Source organism: Gymnogyps californianus, chromosome 11 (assembly GCF_018139145.2).
Source record: "Gymnogyps californianus isolate 813 chromosome 11, ASM1813914v2, whole genome shotgun sequence".
Lineage (NCBI taxonomy): Eukaryota > Metazoa > Chordata > Aves > Accipitriformes > Cathartidae > Gymnogyps > Gymnogyps californianus.
The window spans coordinates 4496183-4519112 of record NC_059481.1 but is presented as its reverse complement, the minus strand read 5'-3'; the positions used below and the strand labels follow the sequence as shown (position 1 = coordinate 4519112).

Here is a 22930-nt window from a genome sequence, read left to right as displayed (position 1 = left end):
CACATAAAAAGCAAACAAAAAGTCTGGGAACAGCTTTTCTAGCCAAAGGACAGGATGAAGGACAGCCAAACAAAAGAGAGAGATAACTAAGGGGATGGCAGAAGGTGCTAAGGCAATGCTTTCACTTTGTAAAGTTGCTAAGGTGCTTCTCAGTGCAGACCTGCACCATCTCCGTTTTCTCTGGATTGAGCTCATATCAGCTGGCCTTTATTCATGTCTCTCTTTCTGAATGGCATTGGGAGAGCAACGAAAGGGTTCCACAGAGGCCTGACAGAAAGGAGATGGAGCTGTTGTCAGCGCATCAACAGCGCTGCAGCACACTGCTGCTCAGGGGTTTTGCACGTGCTTGCTAGAAACCATGACAGAATAGGACTAAACCCAGCATCATCACACTGTTAGGTCCCATGCTACCTTCTAAATTTTCAGATAGAAGTTTTCACATTTTGCCCTTCACAAGGATATTTTTAAACCAAAGATACATTAGGGCCCTTTCCTAACTTCCAGCATGTGGCTCTTCGTTTTATTCTAGCACATCTTTTCTGAATTGTGGCTTCACAGGTTTTTCTTTTACCAGGCTGATTTAAACATCATAGAAGGAAAGAATAAAAAAGTTGTGCTGTTCTATAGAGACTTCAAAGGTACATAGGTAAGTTTGAGGCAGTCATTTCAGATCTGAAGATGGAGAACGTGTGAATTCATGTGAATGTGAAATATGGAATAACTTCAGAGAGCGCTAGCTGTACTCTACAACCCAAATATTAAAATGGTACCAGAGAGTAGCCCTTTTCCTCTGTCTCACAAAGCTGGTCGATAAAACCCTGTCTGCTTATCAAAATCTCAGGAAGGCTCAGGTAACCTGCCACTGTGAGTAATCTTCTGCAATCAGTCTGAGTTTGACAGATCCCAAGCAAAATTAGAAGGTGGCCCAAGAAAAGTAAATCCATGACCAGCTTTGGTCAACACTGGACTCGCTAGGAATCACAGAATAGTTGAGTTTGGAAGGGGCCTCTGGAGATCATCTAGTCCAACCCCCCGCTCAGGGCAGGGTCAGCTGCTGCAGCTTGCCCAGGACCACGTCCCACTTAGGTTTCAAAGGATGGAGACTCCACAGCCCCTCTGGGCAACACGTTCCAGTGTTTGGCTGCTCCTTTAGTAAACAACTTCATTTGCTTTTTTTAATGTTTAAATGGAATTTCTTTATTTCAATTTGTGCCCATTGCCTCTTGTCCTGTCACTGGATACCACTGCGGAGAGCCCGGCTCTGTTTTCTCTACTCCATTCCATCACATATTTATACAGATTGAGAAGACTCCCCCCAAGCCTTCTCTTTTTGACAGTAAACAATCCCAGCTCTCTTGGCCTCTCCCCCTTTGACAGACACTCCAATCCCTTAATCATTTTCACAGCATTCCATCAAACTCACTCCAGAGTGTTTTGCTGACATCACCATAACAAAATGGGAAAAAGTTAGCTGTCATTTAGTATTAGTGATGAGGATGCATGCTATCTGAAAAAACTCAGGCTTTGTCCTTTAACCATACCCAGAGCATGAAAGCACAAGACATTGATACCCTGGCAATCAATATATGAGGAAAGAATTGCAATACCTGAGCATGGAAAAATAGGAAGAAAAAAAATATATATCAGAATTCAGACCCGTGCCTAAAGTTTTTGCATGCCAATCTCGTGTTAAGGAACAGATGTTCCACAAACCCTGACACAGTACTTCTGAAAATGAAGCACCTTTCAACTCCAAAACCACATCAAAATTTGCATAGACCAGAAAACTGTATCTGACAGATTGAGGGGAAAAACCCTTCAAAACCAGATCTGGTAAAAGTGAAAAGAGAAAGGCCAGGAATCAACCCTTCAAAGATTATGGAGTTTATGGAGTGACGACAATTCCAGCAGTTCTGATCTGCATATGTAGGAGGTGGATAACTGGACTGGAATGCAACCAAGCCAGACACCTGAAGAAGCAAGAGTACCAAAGGACAATGGAAAACACATCAGTGAGGATTTAAACGTTTTTTTCAGCAAAATAATTGATAATGTTTATGAGACAACAAATTCACTTTTCTCATCGAACGCTGTAGGTACAGCATTTGTGCAGATATCTCAGCAGTAATTCAAGAAGCCAAGCTATCAGCTAGACCTCTTTCTCATTTAGATGTATACACCATTGGCATACAACAGAACTGGGACATTTAAGCATTAAATATCATTTCCTCATGCTGCAAATGGCTAGCACGGTGCAACAAAACACTGAGTAGAAATCAACTTGAAGTGGAAAAAATGTCACTGGCTAAATGTCAGCTGTACAATCATCATGAAAGATTTCTGAGTGCCCTTTCAGCAGTAGAACCATTGCTGAATCAAAATAGCTCACTTTACAGTACTCCAGACAGTTAACAACTGCCTCTCAATTTCTAAGTAGCCTGCAAACCAGTGACCTTGTCATTTTCTCAATCATCAGAATATCTTCTCAAAAGCAGTATGTCAGTGACCTCCTTCAGCTCAGAGAGCACTAGCCTCAAGGACTGAGTCACAACAATATTAACCTCCCCCAAACATGCCCAGGAACAGAGTGGCCTCATTTCACGTTCCTTCTCATCGTGCCAGTGCATTTGTTCATAAAGAAAATCTACATGAACAGAGAATATGAGATCATGGCTGAGGAAAGGCAGACTCTCTTTCTTGAGAGTCTTTTCTGCAGATATTAACTCTCACTAAGCTTTAAGTTACTTTTTAAGAATTGAAACTCTCTCCCTTGTAAAAAATCCTGTGTTCCGGTTCCCCTGGACAGCATCTCATGGGTCTTCCAGCTCAAAGGAACCTGCAGAAGTGATGACTGAAGTGTTCTGAGAATAAAAAATGGACATATGTAAAATTCTCAATACTATTTGTCACAGTAGAGCCCAATTCTCCCCAACCATCAACACCAGCTTGCTAGGGACTTCTCCTGGCTATCTACAGTACTTTGAAGCTTTTGAAAATTTTACTTCTCGTGCAAAGAAAGATGCCACAGAGAGCACATCCAGTTTCCATCCTCCACCGAGCACAATGACAGGAGTAACAATACCCCTATTGAATAACTGTTTTCAGAACTCTGAATTTTCACCAGCCTCTGCACGTCTTTATGAGGACATGGCAGTGATGGGTCCACTGTACTCTACACAAATTGGATGACAGTATGTTTTTATCTTTTTATCTCAAAGTAGGAAACGTTATTCTTAATAATGTTATAAACAACAACAGTTCAATTTAGTTAGGTCATTAACTTCTCTGGAAAACGAGGAAGGAGGCTGGGCAGTGAAAGACATACTCTAATACATATATAAAGATCCACTCTAGATGGACTTGAGCAGTGATGCAGGGATGCCTGGCTACTATCTCACTGATTCTTGTAGCTGCGTTAACAGTCACCTTGCAGCAAATTCATACAGCTAAGCAAAGGGGCTGTAAACTAGCTGCAGAACCTAGGCTGGCAACTCTTTTCAGAACACAGAAGCTTGACATCTCTTTTTCAGTCACTAACTACACCATCAGGGCACAATTGCATCCTGCATAAATAACTATTTATTGTGTCCAAAAACAAGATGGGTACATCTGTGCATATTAATACAGTATAATCAAATGAGTTCTTTGAAATACAAGACAGCAGGGCATGATTCAAGTTTGGGCCAGCTTTTCTTTTACTTTCTAAAACTTAAGAAAAAAAATCTTCACAGCAAGAACACTAGTCTCAAATCCCACACCACAGATTAAATTAGTTGTAGCTTTTTCATCTTCTTTACTGTAGAAAGCAAACCAGAGGTCTATGTTACCACTTATCACTCACAATATTTGCACTGTAAAATTACATACACAGTTATTTGATCTGTTCAAGTTCCCAGTTGTGTCTTTTGAATAGGATTTCTTTGGTATAGGACAAGAAACTTAGCTAAATTTTAAACTAAAGGATTAATCAACAGCTAACACCTTTGACGGTAAAAGATTTCACCCTGCATGACTGGCCTAAAAAATAATCTTAACTTTTCTTACCAGCAGCCATTTCATAGACAATTTCCACAGTACTAGCTAAAGGTTAAATTACTACACCATTTACTTTGTTTTACAGGACAGATTTAACCTTTGCAAACGTTTCTCTCGTATGGTCTATAGAACTGCCTGCAGCAGGTCTACACGACTGTTTCCTTCATCCAACCAAAGACGCTATCATGAGATTTTTATTAGTTTCCAGGCACCCAGCTTCTAGTAAGTACAGACTGACCCACTCTTTATTCCAAGTTAATTACTTAATAATCTTCAGGAACTGTAAAACATGATGAAGTATGATACAGGCAATGCAAAAGGCTGTAGGGTTAGATGTGTCCATATCACTGTGATAATCTAGTTCCTGTAAGTTCAGACACCAAACATGGGGAAAAAACTTCAACACTACAAACCACTGGGAGTTTATGGTTTTGGTCAGCATCTCGTGCAACACAGCAGAATTTCTATTTTAGTTCTAGGTGATATTTTTGTGTAGAATCTATGCACTGAAAACCTTTTAAACTGCTGTACATTGAAACAGGCAGCAAACTCTGCACCTAACCTGATCTACAACATTACTAATTTGATTCTGCTACATCAAGATTCAACCCTGCAAGGAATTCTTCACAGCGAGATCTATTTAACAGCTCCATTAGCGATTCATTAACATCTTTGTTGAAAACAGAGTCAAAGTTTCCATTCACACAGGCTTCATTTTCCAGTTGAAAACTACTCATTAAATCCTGTATCCACTTGAGTTCCTCAGAAAGTTCTTGACTGAGAGATTCATACTGACTCTGCAGATCAGCATATTTCCCGGTTATGCCTGTAAGACTAGCGCCTACAGTCTTGATATCATCTTGTAGATGTCTTTTCAGGGATTCAATTTTACGGTATTCATACTTCAGCTGAGACAGCTTGTGCCTCACACTTTCATTCTCTTCTTTATACCAAGCTTCTTTCTCGTTATAAATGGAAACCAGAGCATCAATGTCCTCCTGCAAGGAATCGTGGGATGCAGCCAAAGTGCTGAAACCCCGTTCCATGAGTGAAATGTCTTCTACTACCTGGGCAAAGCGCTCAAAGTTGATGTAGGTATTATTGGGAGGCATACTCGAATGGCACTTTATGGTGTACTCTCTCAGGCGTTTTGTCTTCAGCTGTGTGTTCTCAACCTTCTTGTTTTCTTGGACTTTTGTTTCTTCTTTCAGCTGGTGAGTCGTCAAGACAGAGGAACCAATATTACTGAACTTTTACAAGACAGTGCAGTAATTAAAAAACTCGACACAAAGGATGCAGCCTGAACTTCCACAATGCTGGGAGATTCTTTGCTCCCACAGATTTTTCCTCCATGCATTTGATTAAAAGAGAAAAACCCAAACACACAAACCCAAAACCGAATGTGACAAGTGATGTGCATTCATTCCAATGTGATAAGTGTAAATAACAAGGCCACAATTTATTTTCATGTTAATTTTTAGCAGTTAACAGTCTCAAAGCTATCAATATTTGTAAGAGGAAAAACAACAATCCTGAAAATACTCCAGTTAACGTTTTGTGCAATGCAAAGCAAAAACTGAATTTCAAACATCTTCATTAGTCATGCTGAGATTAGCTAAATGTATTTTCAATAAAAGACTTATCCACAAAAGCAAGCAATGTTTATGATGAAAAAATAAATACAGACACACAAATGTAAGCAAATCGGCACACTTGGTAAAGCAGTTATATCTTGAGAAAAATTATATTTTCCACATTGGCTGTAGTCAACTCGCCACTCAAGAAAGCACTAAATCCAACATGTAGTATACGTCCGTGCAAACAGAGAAGAAGGATGGAAAAATGCAAAGCCCGGTCTAATGTGGGACACTAATGTGCAACAAACATCAAAGCTTTGTCACCCTCTTTTTGAAAGTTATGATAATAAAAGAAGCCATTTGCAGAAATCCAAGGATTTAGTCAGACCCAACCAATTTCTTCCCAATACATCTCTTTGAGACACCTAGGGTCACTAAGTACTTAGAGGGCCGTTTTCCATTTAACACACCAATAAGAGTGAGAATATCATCTCTGCTTTGCTCATGGTAAAAAGCAAGATCTGTCTCTTTATTCAGTCTTACCGTTATCCACGGATGAGACAGAGCTTCCTGAATTGTAAGCCGTTTCCTAAAAAACAACAACACAAAAAAACCCCACAGACGTGAATGAGAAATACCTGGTACACAAGTCCATTGACCCGCACTTCTCCCAGGCTTCATATGAAGCATTTATCAAGATAATGCCAGGACTAACTCTCAAATTTCAGGGTTATGTTTCTCCATGAGGCATACTGCTTGTGTGTAGTTTAGTAACTCTTCTAAGTTTCAGTAAGGAGCTGTCCTCACTCCACACAATTTTAATTTTTACTTGATCAAAATCTACCTGTATTTTTGTGTACCCTTCCATAAAAAGTGATAAAATATTACTTTGTTTTGTTCATCCTACATGCTTAGAAAATAAATTCTTTCTGTACACCTTTAATACAACTGTGTCTGAATCAAGGTATACAACATTAATTATACCAAAACTGTCCTTTGGAACACGGTATTACATCACTGCAGGAGCTGCCATTTCCTGAAAGCAACATTTCTGAGAGGAATACTTCAAATCTAATCAAACCTGATCAATCCTAACTTCCTTCTGCATTGTAGCAGTTTGGTGAACAGCACATTAAGAGCACTGAGAATCAAAGGTAGAAACACAGCATTGTGTAGGGACTGCCTCTGGACATGGGACAAATATCAATATCACTGACTCGTCCTTTCTTAAAAGGAGGTTGCTAGACCTGTGCAAATCTCTCATCAAACCCCACCTACTCCAGCCTATTCTAAGGCCTGAGGATTTGCAGAAATCTTGACCAAACAGCTTGCCTCTTTCTCTCTAATACCTATTTTCTCCCCTAATGAAGCCATTAGAAAGAACTGCAATGACGTGACTTCCCTCCAGGACAAACAGGGTTACGGGGAAGGAGATGCTACTTCTGCCTGCACTTCATGAAAAGCAAGAAAAACTAAAAAAAGATCTGTGGTTCCTGTAAACTGGCAATAAAGATCTGCATAGCTGTCATGCACATTCTAGGTGATTGCAACAGATGCAGGGAGACTTAAGGAACAATTCCACTATGAGCGCATGTGAAGATTTTTCTGCCCTTGCACCACCAGTATAATATTCTGGGATCATGTCACCTCCTTGCAAGTAGTTCATAAGAGACTGAAATATCGGAGTGGTAGTTACCCTGAACTAGAGATTTTGCACACCATTTTCAGCCCTTCACGTACACCCTATTGTACCAGCTTGTCTCAGGTGAGAACTCAGTCCTGAAAGTGAAATTTAACTGACGAGATTTGGTTCCTTTTCTTAGGGTTTCTGGGTGCAGTGATTAACTAGGGGCACAGCAGCATCCTCCTGTCTTGCTCTTGAATGGCAATACATAGTGCAAGGAAAGCTTTGCAGATTACTCGTCAGGCTACATTTCAGCAGGTTTATCTTAGAGACAAATGGATCTTTCTGAATTTTTACTTACCGTGTATCTTTCACCAGGAGTTTCTGAATAAAATCTTTTGCCAGGTCACTGGTATTGCTGAAAAATTCTTCATCAAATTCATAATTCACAGCTGTGATGTTGGCAAGCGTTTCTTGTTTAGTTTCTCCAAGGAAAGGTGATGCACCACTAAGCCTAGATAAGCCAGAAAGAAGAATCAGTCAGAAAAATAAACAGCAGAGGTCCCCTAATGAAATTACAGTGACTGTGTAATATACTCTCAGGACATTTGTGGATCTTGTGTTGTAGCAGCCATGCCACGTGGGAAATAACAGGTCTAGCTTTGGCTCACTACATCTATGGTTATGAGTCAGAGTCATCTTGAAAGTCTCTAGTGCAGCACTAATGTGTGCACACAGATAGAAATGCACAGATTCTCCTCTCCTAAGAGTCTCAATGAAGTCATTGCTAATCAAACTAGAAAAAGTTTCAGCTGAGGAGAGTCTCTATCCCTGTGAACCCACAAACACTACCAGGCAGAAGCTTCTATCAGCTTCAAGCAGATAAAAGTAGTGTTTCTGTTTCTATAGATTTTCTTTGGGTAGGAAAAGCCCCGCCCCTACTGCTTTTCTGTCCGCAAAGCTACTGACAAGTTCCCTGCAGAGTGGGTTCAGCCAAGAGACTTTTGTCAGCTAGAACCAAAATACAATGTGTGATCGGAAGTCAGGTGCGTGGCCTTGCCTAGGGGCCAACTCCGCCAGAGAGGTAGGGCCATGCTGCTCATTAAAAGGAATCAACAAACAAAAGGGCTTTGGCTGCACTAAAATCCAACTGTTTCTGAACAATGCAAAATTTTGTTCTGTTGGCACTCTGCTCCAACTGCAAGGATATAATGGAGACATCATCATAATAAAATACCATTCAGCCATCTTTACTTAGACAGAAAAAGCTTTCCTCCTGCTTTGCCTATCTCTCAGCTGTGACTGACGACCTTCATCTTTGATGACTATTTACCTCTGCTCCATAAAACTCAAGTGTCAGAACAGATTCATTGCAGACTCCTCCTGCCCTGCGCTGCCTTCCCTCCCCCAATCCACAGGGATGCTGACTTGCAAACGTCTGGTTTACAGGAAATGTTATTTATACTAAGGAAATTGATCTCATCCCTTTTTTAAAATCTTCTGGGCTATTATTATGCTTATCTATTATGTCTGGCTTTGATAGCATAGTTTCAGGACGCAGCAGGCTCAAAACAGGACTGCAGCAAACTCCTGGGATCTAAACTGAGGTTTTGAATACTAAACTGCTTGCTTACATGATCCTGCTCTACAGACCTTTTACCCTGTCTGTATTGCCACTACCATGTTGACTGGGAATTTGGAGGTAAGCAGAAAGTTAGATGGGACCACCAGGGCCATTCAGCCCAGTCCCCAGCTACCACATGGTTTTATCCACAGAATAAACATTTGAGTGCACAAAGTGTTTCCTCTCCCTCTACAATCATACAATGACACCAAAACAGCTGACACAGCAAGGCAGCATCAATGAGGTCCTCCAGTTGTCTTTGATGCAGTAAATTTCACCCCATAAGCCACAGTCAATCTCACTTCTTAACAGGTTTTACATACTCCCTCTTAAGCTTTTGTTCCATTTCTGTTAGCCACAAAGAAGGCTACAAGCAGGCACCTCGCCACAGACCATGGGCGTTGATCCAAAACTAAAGCTTGGAAACCTGCCCTAGAGCCTTGGTTTCTTTTCCCTTTCCTAAAACTGTGCCATGAAGCAGCTGTAATTCCACCTTCTGGCCCTTCGCTGGAAGCCAAAGACAACAGTGCTCTATTCTCCTCTGAATTTTTTTTTTTTCCTCTTTGGGACTCAGTTTTGAGGTCTGTGAAATGGGAGGATTCTCAAATCCTAACACCTAATGCAAATTATTTTTGTCATATCCTGACTCAGTGCCTGTAAACATCTAACAGCAGACCTCAGTAATAAAGGCTTTGCCCTTACAACCCAGTGAATCACTCCACTGGTTACTGAATTAAGGGCTTGTAGGCATTTTGATCTCTACACCTGACGATGGCATCCATTTGATTGCTGCCATGTTTGCTAAAGTAGGTGGTATCATTAAACACACCCCATTTATTCAGAATTCTTCAGAACAAAAGGCTTTAAAATTAACAGGCAATACTAGTTAAAGGCATACAAATTCCTAGTACATAACATATCATGCAAGCTGACCCCTCCCATCATAAAAAGCAGGCTCTTTTTTTCCTGATCATTTGTAGGGAGACAATTTTCAACCTTAATTACTATGGCAATCATTACTAGCCAAGCGGGTAAAACAGATCTTCTACGCTGGATACAGTACAGAAACCCGCTTCATTATTCTGCCCCCAGGACAGAACTCTCAATGCAACAGAAAAACCTCCGGAGCACCTGGCTGTCTGTGCATCACTGTGATCGCATGGTAAGTATTCCCACCTGCTTATCTTCAACTCCCAAGTTCTCCTCTCGTCGTTTATGAACACACATAAACAGCAATTTACAAAGTTTAATGTCCTGTCAAGTACACATGTCACTAAAGACCAGAGTGCTGATGAAAAGCAAGGGTCTGGACGGTATTTTAAACCCCTTTACCTGAGCTTGGGCTCAACCAGTATCCCTGTCTTTTTCTGCACCACAGGACAGAAGGGAATTTGTTGCACTGACTGATTTCTCAGACCATAGCTCTTTTACAGCTTTTAGGATCTAAGCCTTGGGTATAGCCCAAGAGTGGATTTAATTCCACTACATTTATTTTCCACACTGAAAAGATAATCCCTCCCCTTCAAGCCTCCATACTTGTACTGAGCTCTGAGCCATGTAGTGCAAATCCCTCTAATAATAGAGTGCACCTTCTTTACGTTTGGCAGCAAGTTAGTCCTCTGAGTGTCATAAGGAACAGCAGAAGCCCAGAGTAGGAATTTAGGGTGAGACATTTCCAAGCATGCGGCATCCACCACGCGCTGCTCCCCAGCAGTCACAGGAGCTTGATTTCAATGGAAGCAGTTAGGTCCAAGAATCCCTGACCACTTCTGTAATTCTCATATCAAACCAGAGGAAAGAACTCTTGAAGCAACGAGTGCTCTCCCTCCATTGCATGCATCCATTGCCACACAAGCAGTTTCACAAATTGTCAAGTTCCATCTTAAAACTCTCTCGACTGCTTGTCCCCAGGATGCCCACAGAACCTCATTACTTTGAGAGTCTGAGCTTGTCATAATTTCCTACTTTTATTTATTCGTCACCAGTCGACACATTTTCTTCTAAAAAGTATCTTTTTTTTCCCCTTGTGCTTACTGACTGCAATGATATTCCCAACCAGCCTTTGCTTTACTAGCTTTAACAAGTCCTTTTTTCTCCTGTAAGATGAATTCTCAGTTCTCAGGGTCAACTTCTCTGCTCCTGTCCCAGCTTAAATTCACTTTTTTTAATATGGATGACCATATTTATGCATAGTAATCTAGACTGCTGCCTTTACAAGCAAATTAAAACTTCTCTGTTTTCACCTGAAATAACTCACCTTGTAAATGGTACTATTACACTTTCTGTTTCTATTCTCTCCACACAGTGGTAGCTCACAGCCCTTCTATGAGCAACCAATATGCTTGGGCTTTTCCATCCTCTATCATTTGGAGCTGATGAGGTCCCATAAGAAGCAGAAATGCCCAGTGATGCTAGAGACATCTGTTCTTCATCTGCTCAGAATGCCCCTCTTCTTTTACCCCTTATTTTAAACTTGAAAAGGCTGCAGGATAACATTTGCCCGTTAGACAAACCACTGCCCACCCCGTGTGTGCAGCCCCTTTCCTAAATGACTAGAGGGAAGAGCTGTTTCGTACTAGTGCAATAGAGCTTTAGGAACACTTCTACAGGAGTGAATCTCTTGTACTCACAGTATGTAGGTGATGACTCCTATGCTCCTAAAAAACAAAGGAGATTAATTGCAGAGGTTCTACATGACCTGCATTCTTCTTAAGGTACACAATATGAAAAAGTCAATAGTAGCTGCTATACAGGCAGGAGAGCCATCATGGCTTTAGATAACTGCTAATATCTCTCTTAAGGAATGGTGTTTCAGGGAAAATGTGAATTTTACATGTAACTTCAAGTAATGTGGGTATTAGAAGTCTCTTTATGTATTTCTACTCTAGCAGGTATTCACTACAGTACACACCAGAAATACAAAGAAATAGAAGCAAGGATGTTTTATTTGGGGTGACCTCTTTTGCCTGCCTTCTCAGCAGATCAGATTAGTACACAGGTCTCCTCTGCATGCAGTGCTCTTAGAAATAAAGCTGTCACAAGCGCTGCAGGAACATGTTTTCTTTTAAGAGTGCTCCTCTGCAGTGGACGGTGGCAAACCGTTAACTCCACAACTGCCATCATTAAAGCTTTTCATTGTAATTTTGCAGAAATTAAATGCTTATCTTTTAATTAAAAAGAATGCATAAAAATAGAAAGACAGAACAAAGAGTTATTAACTGCACTTTTTTGTTTTGTTTGGGTTTTAATTTGTTGCAGTAGAATGGATTCTATTCAGAGCAAATTGGGAAAAATCACACAAGTAGAGCAACTTGGGAAAAAAAAACCGTTAAAAACTTACCACATATCTGCAGCTAGTCCAAGCGGTTCATAGTTTACTATTTCTGGAGCTGTAAGAAAAATTTAATCAAACATCAGCAACTGAGGTAACAAATTTTTACCAGGCTGAATTGAGTAGCAGGTCAAGAATTACCAAGAGGGAGAAAGGGAGGGGGGTGGGTGGGAAAAGTAGTTATAGGATGCACTGTTTATAGTTTTATAGCCCTGATAGGCAGTCAGGTTCACAGGTGTCCAGAAGAGATTATGTAGAGTAACTTGGAGCATAACGCAACTCAAGAATAAGTGTAAAGCAGATATTATATACTAATCACAGTGCAAATTATAACAAATAACAAATTATTTCACCTCCCAAGGATACTCTTACCCCTAAGAATCTGAGCTTTTGTTTTGTTTTTAACTGGTGCCATTAAAGCTAGTTTCTAATGGCCAGACAGAAACAGGCCTTGGGCAAAAGGCTGAAAGTACATGCCAGACTACATTGCTATCCACGTCAAACCCTATTATCTTTATAAGAAACATTTCCTCATTGGAAAACATCCCCATATAAGATTGCATGCAAGAGAAAAGACCAAGGTGAGGTAATGAGATGAAAAAAGATGTCTGTAACGGTTGTGTTTAACTGGAATACGAATTACAATTCTCTTCCCATCCCCCAACCCCCAAAAACCAACGCCAAAAGCTCTAATCAAAACTAGTAGAAAGGAGTAGGATTAACCTAAAATCCAAGCGAGACGGATTAGAATTACGATCAGTGAGTAACAAAATGAGAATGAGGTGGAAAAATGTAAGGGGAGGTGAGGGTTCTGTACTCAACAGGTGTACAGTGTGAGTCAGTTTTATTGAGAAAGCAGTGTTATTGAGAAAGCAATGATAAAGACACCCATGTAATTGTGTACCCGTGTACTACCGCAGAGAGCTTACTTGTCTCAGGCAACAAGTAAAACAATTATAATTTGTATTTGCAGGGTTTCACAATCTCAGTCCTGAATTTACGCCTCTAAATATTTATTTGGCAGCAACTTACTCTCACAGGAGTAGTACATCTGGTTTATAGAAAGCACCTTTTGCCTATTCCAGAAAAAGAAAGTAAACCTCTAGATGTAGGTCACCTTAATACAAATGAGATTGAAACTACCTCTATCCCTCACTTCTTAACTTTGAAAAGATGTCTCAACTTCCTCATGGAACTTGCAATACAAGACAAAGGAACAGATCACTCACTCACCTACAAATTCTGGAGTTCCAAAAATGTTTTTAAATTCAACTCCATCTTCTATTTTGTGAGCCAGGCCAAAGTCAATGAGTTTGATGTGTGGAATAGTGATATTCTTGTCTAGAAGCATAATGTTTTCAGGCTAAAAATAAGAAAAGATAGATCTTTGGTATTGTAATATTAGTATCTTGGGAAAGTGACAAAGTTCTCAAGTGCTTTTTTTTCTTTCACATATACAACACTGTAAAACAAGAAACACATACCTGTGCCTAACCATTTACAATTCATTCTTTTGATAAAGGGATGACAGCTATGAAATTTGACATCATTGAATGGACCAGAACTTCATAAAAGCAAAGCAAATCTAATAAGAGTAATACTTTCACTCCTTTAATTTTATCTCATGCAAAATCTGCCTTTCTCTATCTTCCTGTTAGCACTCCTAAACTTATTTTCTTAATGGTGGCTATCGCCAGGATGAAAACAAGATACCCTTGTTTTCACAATGAGACAGAAGTTTTTCACACAACTGTATGTAGTTCCCTAATCTGACAAGATATGCCACTAGATTATCAGCCCAGCAGCATTGTGATATAACACGAAGTGGAAGCTCACTTTATCTTGTCCCCGCTTAAAACAGAAAATATATCCCTGGCCCACAGGGCCTCCTGGGAAGATGTCACCCCTGACCCCATGGATTTGCCTCAGTTACAACAATCGGTGCACACGTAACAGCAGCTAGCAGGTAGCTGAAGCAGTGCCGATACCTGGTGCAGAGACAGAGTGCCATTGCTTCATTCTGAGGGAGAGCTGCACCACTGAATATTTTGACTGACAGCAATTTTACTGATCTGTTCTTGGAATTTACACTGGGAAACCTCACTATTTCTGCCCAGTTGTCCCTATACTGTATTGTAACCCACTGGAAGATGTCTTATTAAATGCTTCTCAAGGGATTCCAGTCACATCTGAACCTACTTAGGGAACGAAAATGCTCTTCTCTATGAGACTAAATTCACAGCTGCAACAACAAGGTCAGGAAAGATCTAGGATTTACCATCTGAACCGTCCAGAAAATGGAAAGAGTTGGGATCAGAGGTCCTAGCTCATATATGATACCAAGCTATTAAAAGAACATGTAGCATTTCTCACAGCGTTGTCTGGAAAACCCAAAGCTAGAATTGCAAAATTAAAGCTAACTTTTTTAACCACAGACTTTGACTTTCTTTACCAGATATAACAGGTATTTCATAAACTTATTTCTTCAACTAAATTTCTCAGGCTTAGTTACTCCCTACCATGGCCCTATTTCACAGGTTTCAGAGTAAACTATGGATTCAATTTATCTCCCATGAAGAGCTTTAATGCATTAATTTGTCATAACTTAATCATAAACTCAAGAGCAACAGTGAGCCAGTTTGATTCCCTGCTGGCAGCTGCCTGGCCTTTTCACAGCAGATCCTAATGTGGAAGCAGCTCCTGCTAACACATACTCTCAGTCAGAGCAGCACTGGGAAAGAGAGCATATGAATAATTTATTGTCATAGTCATTGGACCAAGAATATTTTAGCCTCAAGCTAACAAGTCTGTTTTTCTTCCATGGATCTAGGGCATATGTGTTCACCACAGATACATGATGTAAGCTTGCTTAGAGCAGACAGAACAGACTGAAATGGCAAGAAGTCACAGTCACTACCTCTTGGACTGTTTTACTCCTTAGGTGGTGTAAGTCACTGTAGCTCCACTGCAATCGATGGAGCCCTGTCAAGTGACGAGATAATTATGAATCATCCTCTATCTAATCAGATCACTGCTTAAAAATACATATCTAATTTAACACTAGCAAAACTCCAAACCCAGTCCTATAAAACCCAGGAGAGTTATCCTGTGAATGTTTTAGGTCATTTGATATTCACTATCAGTGAAATGATTCTTTACTTATCCTTTCTGATTTCTATCTTGCATTTCTTGTAACATCTTCATTGACCACCTGACATTACCGGTATTAAATACCAAAATTAGTAGCTAGAAATTGATATAGAAAAAGTTGCACCTATATTCTTGCAATTATTTCATGCCACTGGATATTACATTGTTTTCTAATACACAGTGAAAACTCTCGGTCTTTGGCATCTGGATTCATGTAGTAACTTCAAAATCAAGTGCACATCCTTCATATGTTCCCACATCTCCTATGCTTTTTCATGTGTACCCCATGAAGATTTGGATGGTAGCATGCTAACCAGTTTCTTAGGTTAGATGTGATTTGCAACAACTACATATATGCCATTAACACTGACTCAAGACCAAGCAATTTAAGACGGAGACAGCATTAGGCACACATTTAGCACAAGGAATCAGCATATATAACCTGAGAATCTGGGAGGAGTCTATCTATAGCACACACGTTATTAGTAATAAACTAACCTGGATTTAAAGTTAGGACAAGGAACATGTAATCTAGCAGTAGAGTTTCTTCCTTTTTCCTTCATTTTAAAACAGTCCCCACCTCTGTTTTATTCTACTTTCTCCTAGGGGATAAGTGCATTTTGAATGTATTTCTGGAAGCAGCAATGTGAGGCAGCCAGTTCCGTAGCTGTGAGTCTGCTACTGAGAAAGCACTTTCTTCTGGTCTCAAGAGTTTCATTCCCAAGGACAACAGACTCCTAGCTTCAGAAAAGCATGTTCACCTAGGTAGGCCACAATCAAAAGGAGAGAGAGACAGTCTCTTCTGTATTGTCTAAGCCAGTTGTACTGATACCAAAATCAAGGACCAAAGCTATAGATGGCACCTGATATGGTAGGAAGAGAGCTCTGTGTGATGTGCTTTCAAGGCCCTAAGCAGCTAAAAAAGCAAGAAGTCTTTCTGTTAACCAAACTGCTCTGGAGAACACATGTAACTCTAAACACAGTGGGGATTGGAAGCAGCAACAGTTGTTTGTAGCCGGACCTGGCTCTCCTCTTCCCAAAAATGCATTTCTTCTGTACATCATTCTAATTTTTTATTATTATTTTTTTAAAACAGTATGCTTTGGATGGTACCACAAACACAAACAGCTGAAGGATGAAGACTTACAGTTTCTTTTTCTCAGTCAGTAAATATATAAGCCCATCCAAAAGTTACCACAGGCCTGATAGAGGAGATGGTCTTCCTTGGAGCACTCAGCTGTGAAGTGCATTTAAAATGGTCTTACCTATTATTTTAGGCATGTTATCAAATACAGATATCTAACAAATTGTAGAAGGTACAGTCCGTAATTAAAAAACAACAATAAGTCTAAATCAGCATCTTTACCTTTAAATCGAAGTGAGCAATTTTCTTCGAGTGAAGGTAATTCACACCATCCAAAATCTGCTTGATGAATCTGGTTGCTTCCTCTTCACTCAAAGACTCCTTCTGTGCGAGGAAGTCAAAAAGTTCTCCTCCAGAAACCCTGCAAAACACACCAGAAAACATCCTGTTATCTACTGCACTGTAAGACATAAAATAAACGTAAGCACAGAAAACTAAAGTAGTAAAAAACCTCCATACAGGTAGAAAAAGGCCACTCTTGCAGACAATCTAGAGTTTTGTGTTCTGGTCCCAGGTGTGCCAAGATTTCCTTTTGGCTTCAGCTCTCTCCCCTGTAAATTAAGGACTAGCTTTCCCTAATTCATTGATGTTGCAAGGTTTGATACATCAAGGATTATAAAGGACCAAAAAAAGGTACATTGTTTGATGAATCCACAGACACGTACATATTTCAATAGGTAGACTTTGATGTTAACCACTTCAACTGCTATTTTTCAACATTTTCATTTTGGATGAGACAGAGGAAATAGAACAAGTTGTAATAGTCAACAACTGTTAAAGAATTACTTCTCTTATCGGTTGCCATCAGAAACATGAGGCAATAAGATCTGCCAACAGAATCTCTTTTCTTTCCAGAACAGCCATTACACTGTTCTAATACAGATTCTTGCCTGACATAACTGACAGAGAAGCATTTATTTTGTGCTGAATTTTTAAGAAGCAGATTGTAGCAGGTCGGAAGGTACCTAAAATTGTTTTCCCAAATCAAAGAAGTGCTATTAGTTACTATGAGTTTTCACATCAAAATTGAAATACATTCCATGCCTATTTAGTACATAAGACTTCTATTTTCATTTTTGTGCCTTGTACTGAGAGCTCCAGTGCTATTTTTCTATGTATTATGAAACAAGATGATCTAGATAGTGAATTTGGCGTTGTTTGCCATTATTCATAATTATGCTTACATTTATTGTTTCCAGTTCACACTGTCATTGATATTACTGATTTATTCTCATTCAAATTTACTGTTGGGGGCACCCACAAAGCAGTTGTTATTCTTGGGCTCAGGTGTACCCATCTGTGCTCACCACTCAGAGTGCAAGCACAAGACCTGAGAGATCCAACAGTCATTTTGGAAAACAAGCTTTTGGCCCTGTTGTCTGATGGAATACCTGTAAAAGAACTGGCAGGTTCAAATGCTTTGAGTTAACTAAGTGCTGTGACTCACAGACAAGTTAGATCACACTGTGCACTGCAGATCACGCTGTCTTTTGTGCAATCATTCCTCTGACCCCAGGCTCCTACACAACATTGGTGGTGACAAGATGGTGATTCCCTACTCTGCCTCTTTCGGAGCAAACTATTGTGAACAGCTACAAAAACTGCAAGGAAAAGTCAACTGCAAACAAGAACAACGTGTCAAAAGCCACAAAGACGTTGGGCTTATTTCTTAGCTTCTACTGTTGCTGTGGGTGACAGCATACCTTGCTGTTCCAAAGGCAGAGACACAGGGCCTATTGACGAGCATTGATTACTGGATATTTTTTTGCAGCTCCCACATAGTCAGAAACTTTCTAAGCAACATGAGGCAGGACACTTCACCTGGGCAGAAGTCACCTCACTTCACCTGGGCAGAAGTCACTTTATGCTTTAATTGTTACAACTAAATGGCTGGCAAACAAAAATAAGCTTGTATGACCCAGGAGTATGTGGCAACTGCTGTCTCTGGCTGCCGCCTTCTCCTTCCTATTAATCTCAGTTACTCAGCCTGTGAGACTCTTATTTGATCTCTGATTTTCTTTTTAGGTGACACATACCAAGGGTCTCAGAACTACCATCAGCCTTGCCAGACAGGTTTTGTTTTACCCTGTGCATTTCAGGAGCCAGGGAACACTGTCTCCTTTTTGTATTGTAGTAGGTTTAGGGGCCTTGGTTCATTAGTTTAAAAATTACTACAGCTGACTGTGACAAGCCAGTAAAGAAATCTGTAAGTAAAACCTGGTAGTCTCTTGGTGAACTCTGTGTACAGAGAGCAGGCAAGTCCCATTTCCTTAATGATTTCTATTCAAACTGCACTTAAGCAATCACCTCTGGCAGGCACTATGGCCCGGTCATCAGGAAGCCAGCTGTACCGGGATACTTTCTTGTACTTTTCTGGAATTTAACCATGTAGGCACACTATTCTCTCTTCCTGTTTTACCCTGTAAAATCTCCTTGGTGATTGTTCCTTAAGGTGGACTCTTTAATCAGGACTAAGAATAAAAAAGTTCTCTCTCGGCCAGGCCAACAGCCCATGTAGCCCAGTCTCTGCTTCTCCAACCCCAGCAAAAGAAGATACTCCTCAAGGAGAGCACACAAGCTGAGCTACTTTGTAAAAGCCGTTGCCCTCACCTTCCCCTGGCACAGAGGACTGTGCTAAGGATGTTAGAGGATACCTTCCTGCCTGGAGGAGACTGGCAACTTTCTTCTGAGGAATCTCCTTTGCTACACAAAGGAATGTCAGAAAATTGTTCAGCTGCGCAGACTGGAGGTACTTAATTCCCTTTCTCTCTTGCTGCCCCCAAGAGTGGTCACTTAAAACAGTTGAGTTAGCTGCTCAGGGCACACCAGGGATTTTGCCCCAAAGGCAACCTCAGCAACATCCTGGACAACCAGCTACCCCTAAGGCATCACTAAAGAAACTGTACAGCCCGCAAGAACAAGGATCACAGGAGATTTATCTGCTAGCTCCTTGCTGTATTTTCCCTCTTCTCTCTAGTTCACACTAACCTTGAATCAGGCTAGGCAGTGGGGACTTCCAAGGTACGGAATACAACATAAAAATAAAAAAGGAAACTAAAAAAAGATTCAGGGAGTCTGAAGTCCCTCTGTTACATTATCAGCAAAAGACTCCCCCTTACAACAACTACATGAGCATTTCATCTTCTGAAGGTCAGAGATCAGCATACATTAAAAACAGTCCATTAATCTCCCATCTCTTGTGGTATAGCCTAAGATATTAGCCTAAACTGCAGAGATCTTACAAGAGTAATCTAAAGGAAAATTCAGTAGAAGAGATGTGATGATTTCTCATTAAAAAACACTCAGGCTTTAAAAACAGGTTTGAGTATATTGTACAAAGAGAGTGGTAAGCAGTTTAGTGCAGGATTATTCTTATCCAAGTCATACACCTGAACTCAGAGAAACCCTCAGGCAGAAGAGACTAGCAATCCCAAAAGCCAGCCATTATGGAATCCCAGAAAAAAAGCAGTTCAGCACTAACTCCTTTGCAGTGAAACACTCATAACTGCACTACAAGTTACATTTGAACATCCAGGGACGTGTGTTTTTTAAATCGTCACCACCTGTAAAAGAGCAAACGCTCCTTTCTCAAAGGACCTTAGGTTACAGAAAAATTCTGTCCTCTGGTTCCATCTCTTTCCTTTTTACCATGTCACCTTATTCCCACGGCAAACAAAGCAGCAAGCAAATGATACCTTTGCTCTTCCTTCAAAGTCCAATAAAAGACAAACCACAATGCTGCCTTACTTCTTGGTAACAGCTGTTTATTTTGTGTACACAACCTTGACACGTACCAGTAGAGGAGACTGACGTATCAATCAAACCTGCCTTTAGGCTGCTTTTGTTTGGACAAAGCAGCCTCAAGGCAGGGCCCAAGAGACAGAGAACAGCAACGTCACAGAAAGCTGTGGAAAGCATATCCCTGAACAACGTGCACAAGGAAGGGCAAACTGTGTACCTGCCAAACTGCACTTAACAGCAGTGGACTTGGCAATGCTCTTCCTGCTCTTGAACAGAAGAAACAGCACCTGTAGAATCAACCCCTGTGTGAAGAGGAGATAGTCTTGCCTGTGTCAGCACAGTGAGTTTGGGAGAGGGTCAACATTTTAGCCAAAGCCTCTTTTAAACATCAGGGTAGCTTCTTCAATTAATCAAGAATATTGGGGACATTCTTTTGAAGCTGAAGTCCACTGTAGCTTAATGTAAGATTAATTGGCCAGGTGCTGTAATGCTTATTTTGATAAACTGCAGGGATTATGAGACTCTGATATCACAGTGTCAGGAGGAGACATCATCTGTTTATAGAGAGAATTTAATTATCTTTATTAGCAATTATCATCATCCTCAATTTGTATACAGCAGCTGAATGCAGTGGCCTTAATCAGGTCGAAACTCTGTTGCATCCAGCCTTTTAGAAGTGCAATAAGCTACAGCCTGACAACAGGACACACAAAATGTATCAGGCCATTTGAGGGCAGGAAAAAGCAGAAGGTAATGAAATGGGAGGTTGTTTTAGCACAAAGGTGGTTTTAGCCCAGTCAGAAAAAGCAAGCTCCTTTCCTGACTTCCAGTGCATGGCTACAGAGACCAACATTTGGCCATAGACATATACTTAAAAATTAACAGATGCTTATCATCACTCATATGCCATCTGCCAGCAGTCACATTAATCTTCAGGAATGCTCCCTGGCCTAAATGCTGGCTCTCCTGGAAAGCTAGTGGTTATTTCATCTCACTCAGGGATCAAAGCCTCATTGCCTGCATTACATACACAAGGTTGAGCCAGGTGCCCTAGGGAACATATGGTCTACATAACTTCAGCCATAGTGTCTCTGCATTTCCTGATTTATAGATACAGAAAAATTGCATCATTTACTCATCACCTAAAATTTGTAGGAAGTAGATGACCTCAGGGTGTCTCCTTGCTTACAGCTTTACTTTAGTACCATGAATTGACAGATAAAGGATATGTCATCTTCTGCACAGCTCCTCTAAGACTCAGAGCTTTGAAAACTAGGTGGTATTGATTCCACAAAAGAGCAGGACACAGCCCAAAAAAGCTTAAATTGATGTCTGTCTTCCTTCACTACATGACAAATTTCATCCCCTTAGGCCAAGACCATACATCCTGACCAGAAAAGCTCCATTTATTAGAAGAGCTACTTCCATTCCTGGCTCTGATGAGTACAAGCACACAATTCAACTCTCTGCTTTGTGTGACAGTGTTCAGGTTTCCCCTGGTTCTCAGTGGAGATCAGGAAGGCTAAGCCCCACAAATACACACAGATATAAATCTGCACATGCACTAATATATCCCAGTATAAGTTTGGGTATAAAGAGACCCAGCCACTTGGTGCCTCCCCTTTTTCATTTCTTGAAAAAGTGAAATAATTTTACCATGGCAGATTATTTTTTTTACTCAATACTTGACATTAGGCAACTGCAAAGTTTTCTTGAAATGATTCTCAAACTAACACATTGACAGCAACACTATTAAATTTGGGGACATCCAAATGTTTTACAGCATTCAGCTGCAGATGCAATGCAGAGGCGCAACTTATCTTCCTGTGACCTCCCAGCCACTACAGGTCAAATCTAATATGCAAATAGCACCGAGAACAGAAAGCCAAACAGCAGCACGCAACTTAGTTCCCCTCCCGACTTCACAGTGAAGAATTTGCATCCCTGGGGCGAGCAGGGGAAGCTGAAATGAATTACATGACCTACCTAAAGTGACGACAATTTCCTGCAGCATCTAACACTTCAGTATATTCAGTCTATCTGATAGATCAGTTACTCTAATAATCTTCTGTTGGTATTGCACACTAGCAATCATGAAAACTGCTGCAGCTGGTCTGTGTCCTGCTCTAGCTCTGCAACAGCAACTCTTTGTTCTTTTGGGATATCACCAGTCCCTTCTCACAAAACCTCTACTTTACCAATACAAGCTGAAGTCACATAAACAGGAATAACTTTTTCAATGTCATTTTGATTTGTATTGGGTTGCAAGGCCAGGAGGCAAAAATGCTATCTACACAGAGCAAAGCTCTCCTAGCCAGGCTGGAAAGAGCTATTTCTTCTTTAAAAAAATCAACCTCCGATTCCTCTTTATTTGTTAGCGTCTTTCTACATTACACTATGTTTTACAAAACTGAAGAAACACTTTCACACATACATTAGTATCAGCACTGAAGTGACTCTGTAAACTTTACTCTCCACACACATTTCAGATTAACGTCACATAACCAACCCCTGCATGCAATCCCCAAAACATGACGACTCTGAAACACTGTTAAAATGATACGACAGCTTTCCAAAACATGGTCAGGCATGTCTGTCCAAATGGCAGACTTCAAGAATCTCAAGCCAGGCAGCTGAAAGAGGCAGAACACGTTCAATGCAAGTTGTGTTATAAGAGATTACATTATTAGTCTATGGTCTGCAT

The 22930-nt window shown here is 40.5% G+C and overlaps 1 protein-coding gene across 1 annotated transcript in view; it reads right to left on the bottom strand.

Annotated features, from left to right (window-relative positions):
- Positions 1–3556: 3556 nt before the first annotated feature.
- DAPK2 (death associated protein kinase 2) overlaps positions 3557–22930 on the bottom strand; it is a 40832-nt gene continuing 21458 nt past the window's right edge. The window contains exons 4-10 of the mRNA XM_050903669.1: positions 16708–16846; positions 13425–13554; positions 12201–12249; positions 11491–11517; positions 7598–7750; positions 6156–6201; positions 3557–5246 (exon numbers count right to left, since the gene is read on the bottom strand). Coding sequence (XP_050759626.1) covers positions 4614–5246; positions 6156–6201; positions 7598–7750; positions 11491–11517; positions 12201–12249; positions 13425–13554; positions 16708–16846 — 1177 coding nt within the window. The 3' untranslated portion in view covers positions 3557–4613. The remainder of the gene's footprint in view (positions 5247–6155; positions 6202–7597; positions 7751–11490; positions 11518–12200; positions 12250–13424; positions 13555–16707; positions 16847–22930) is intronic.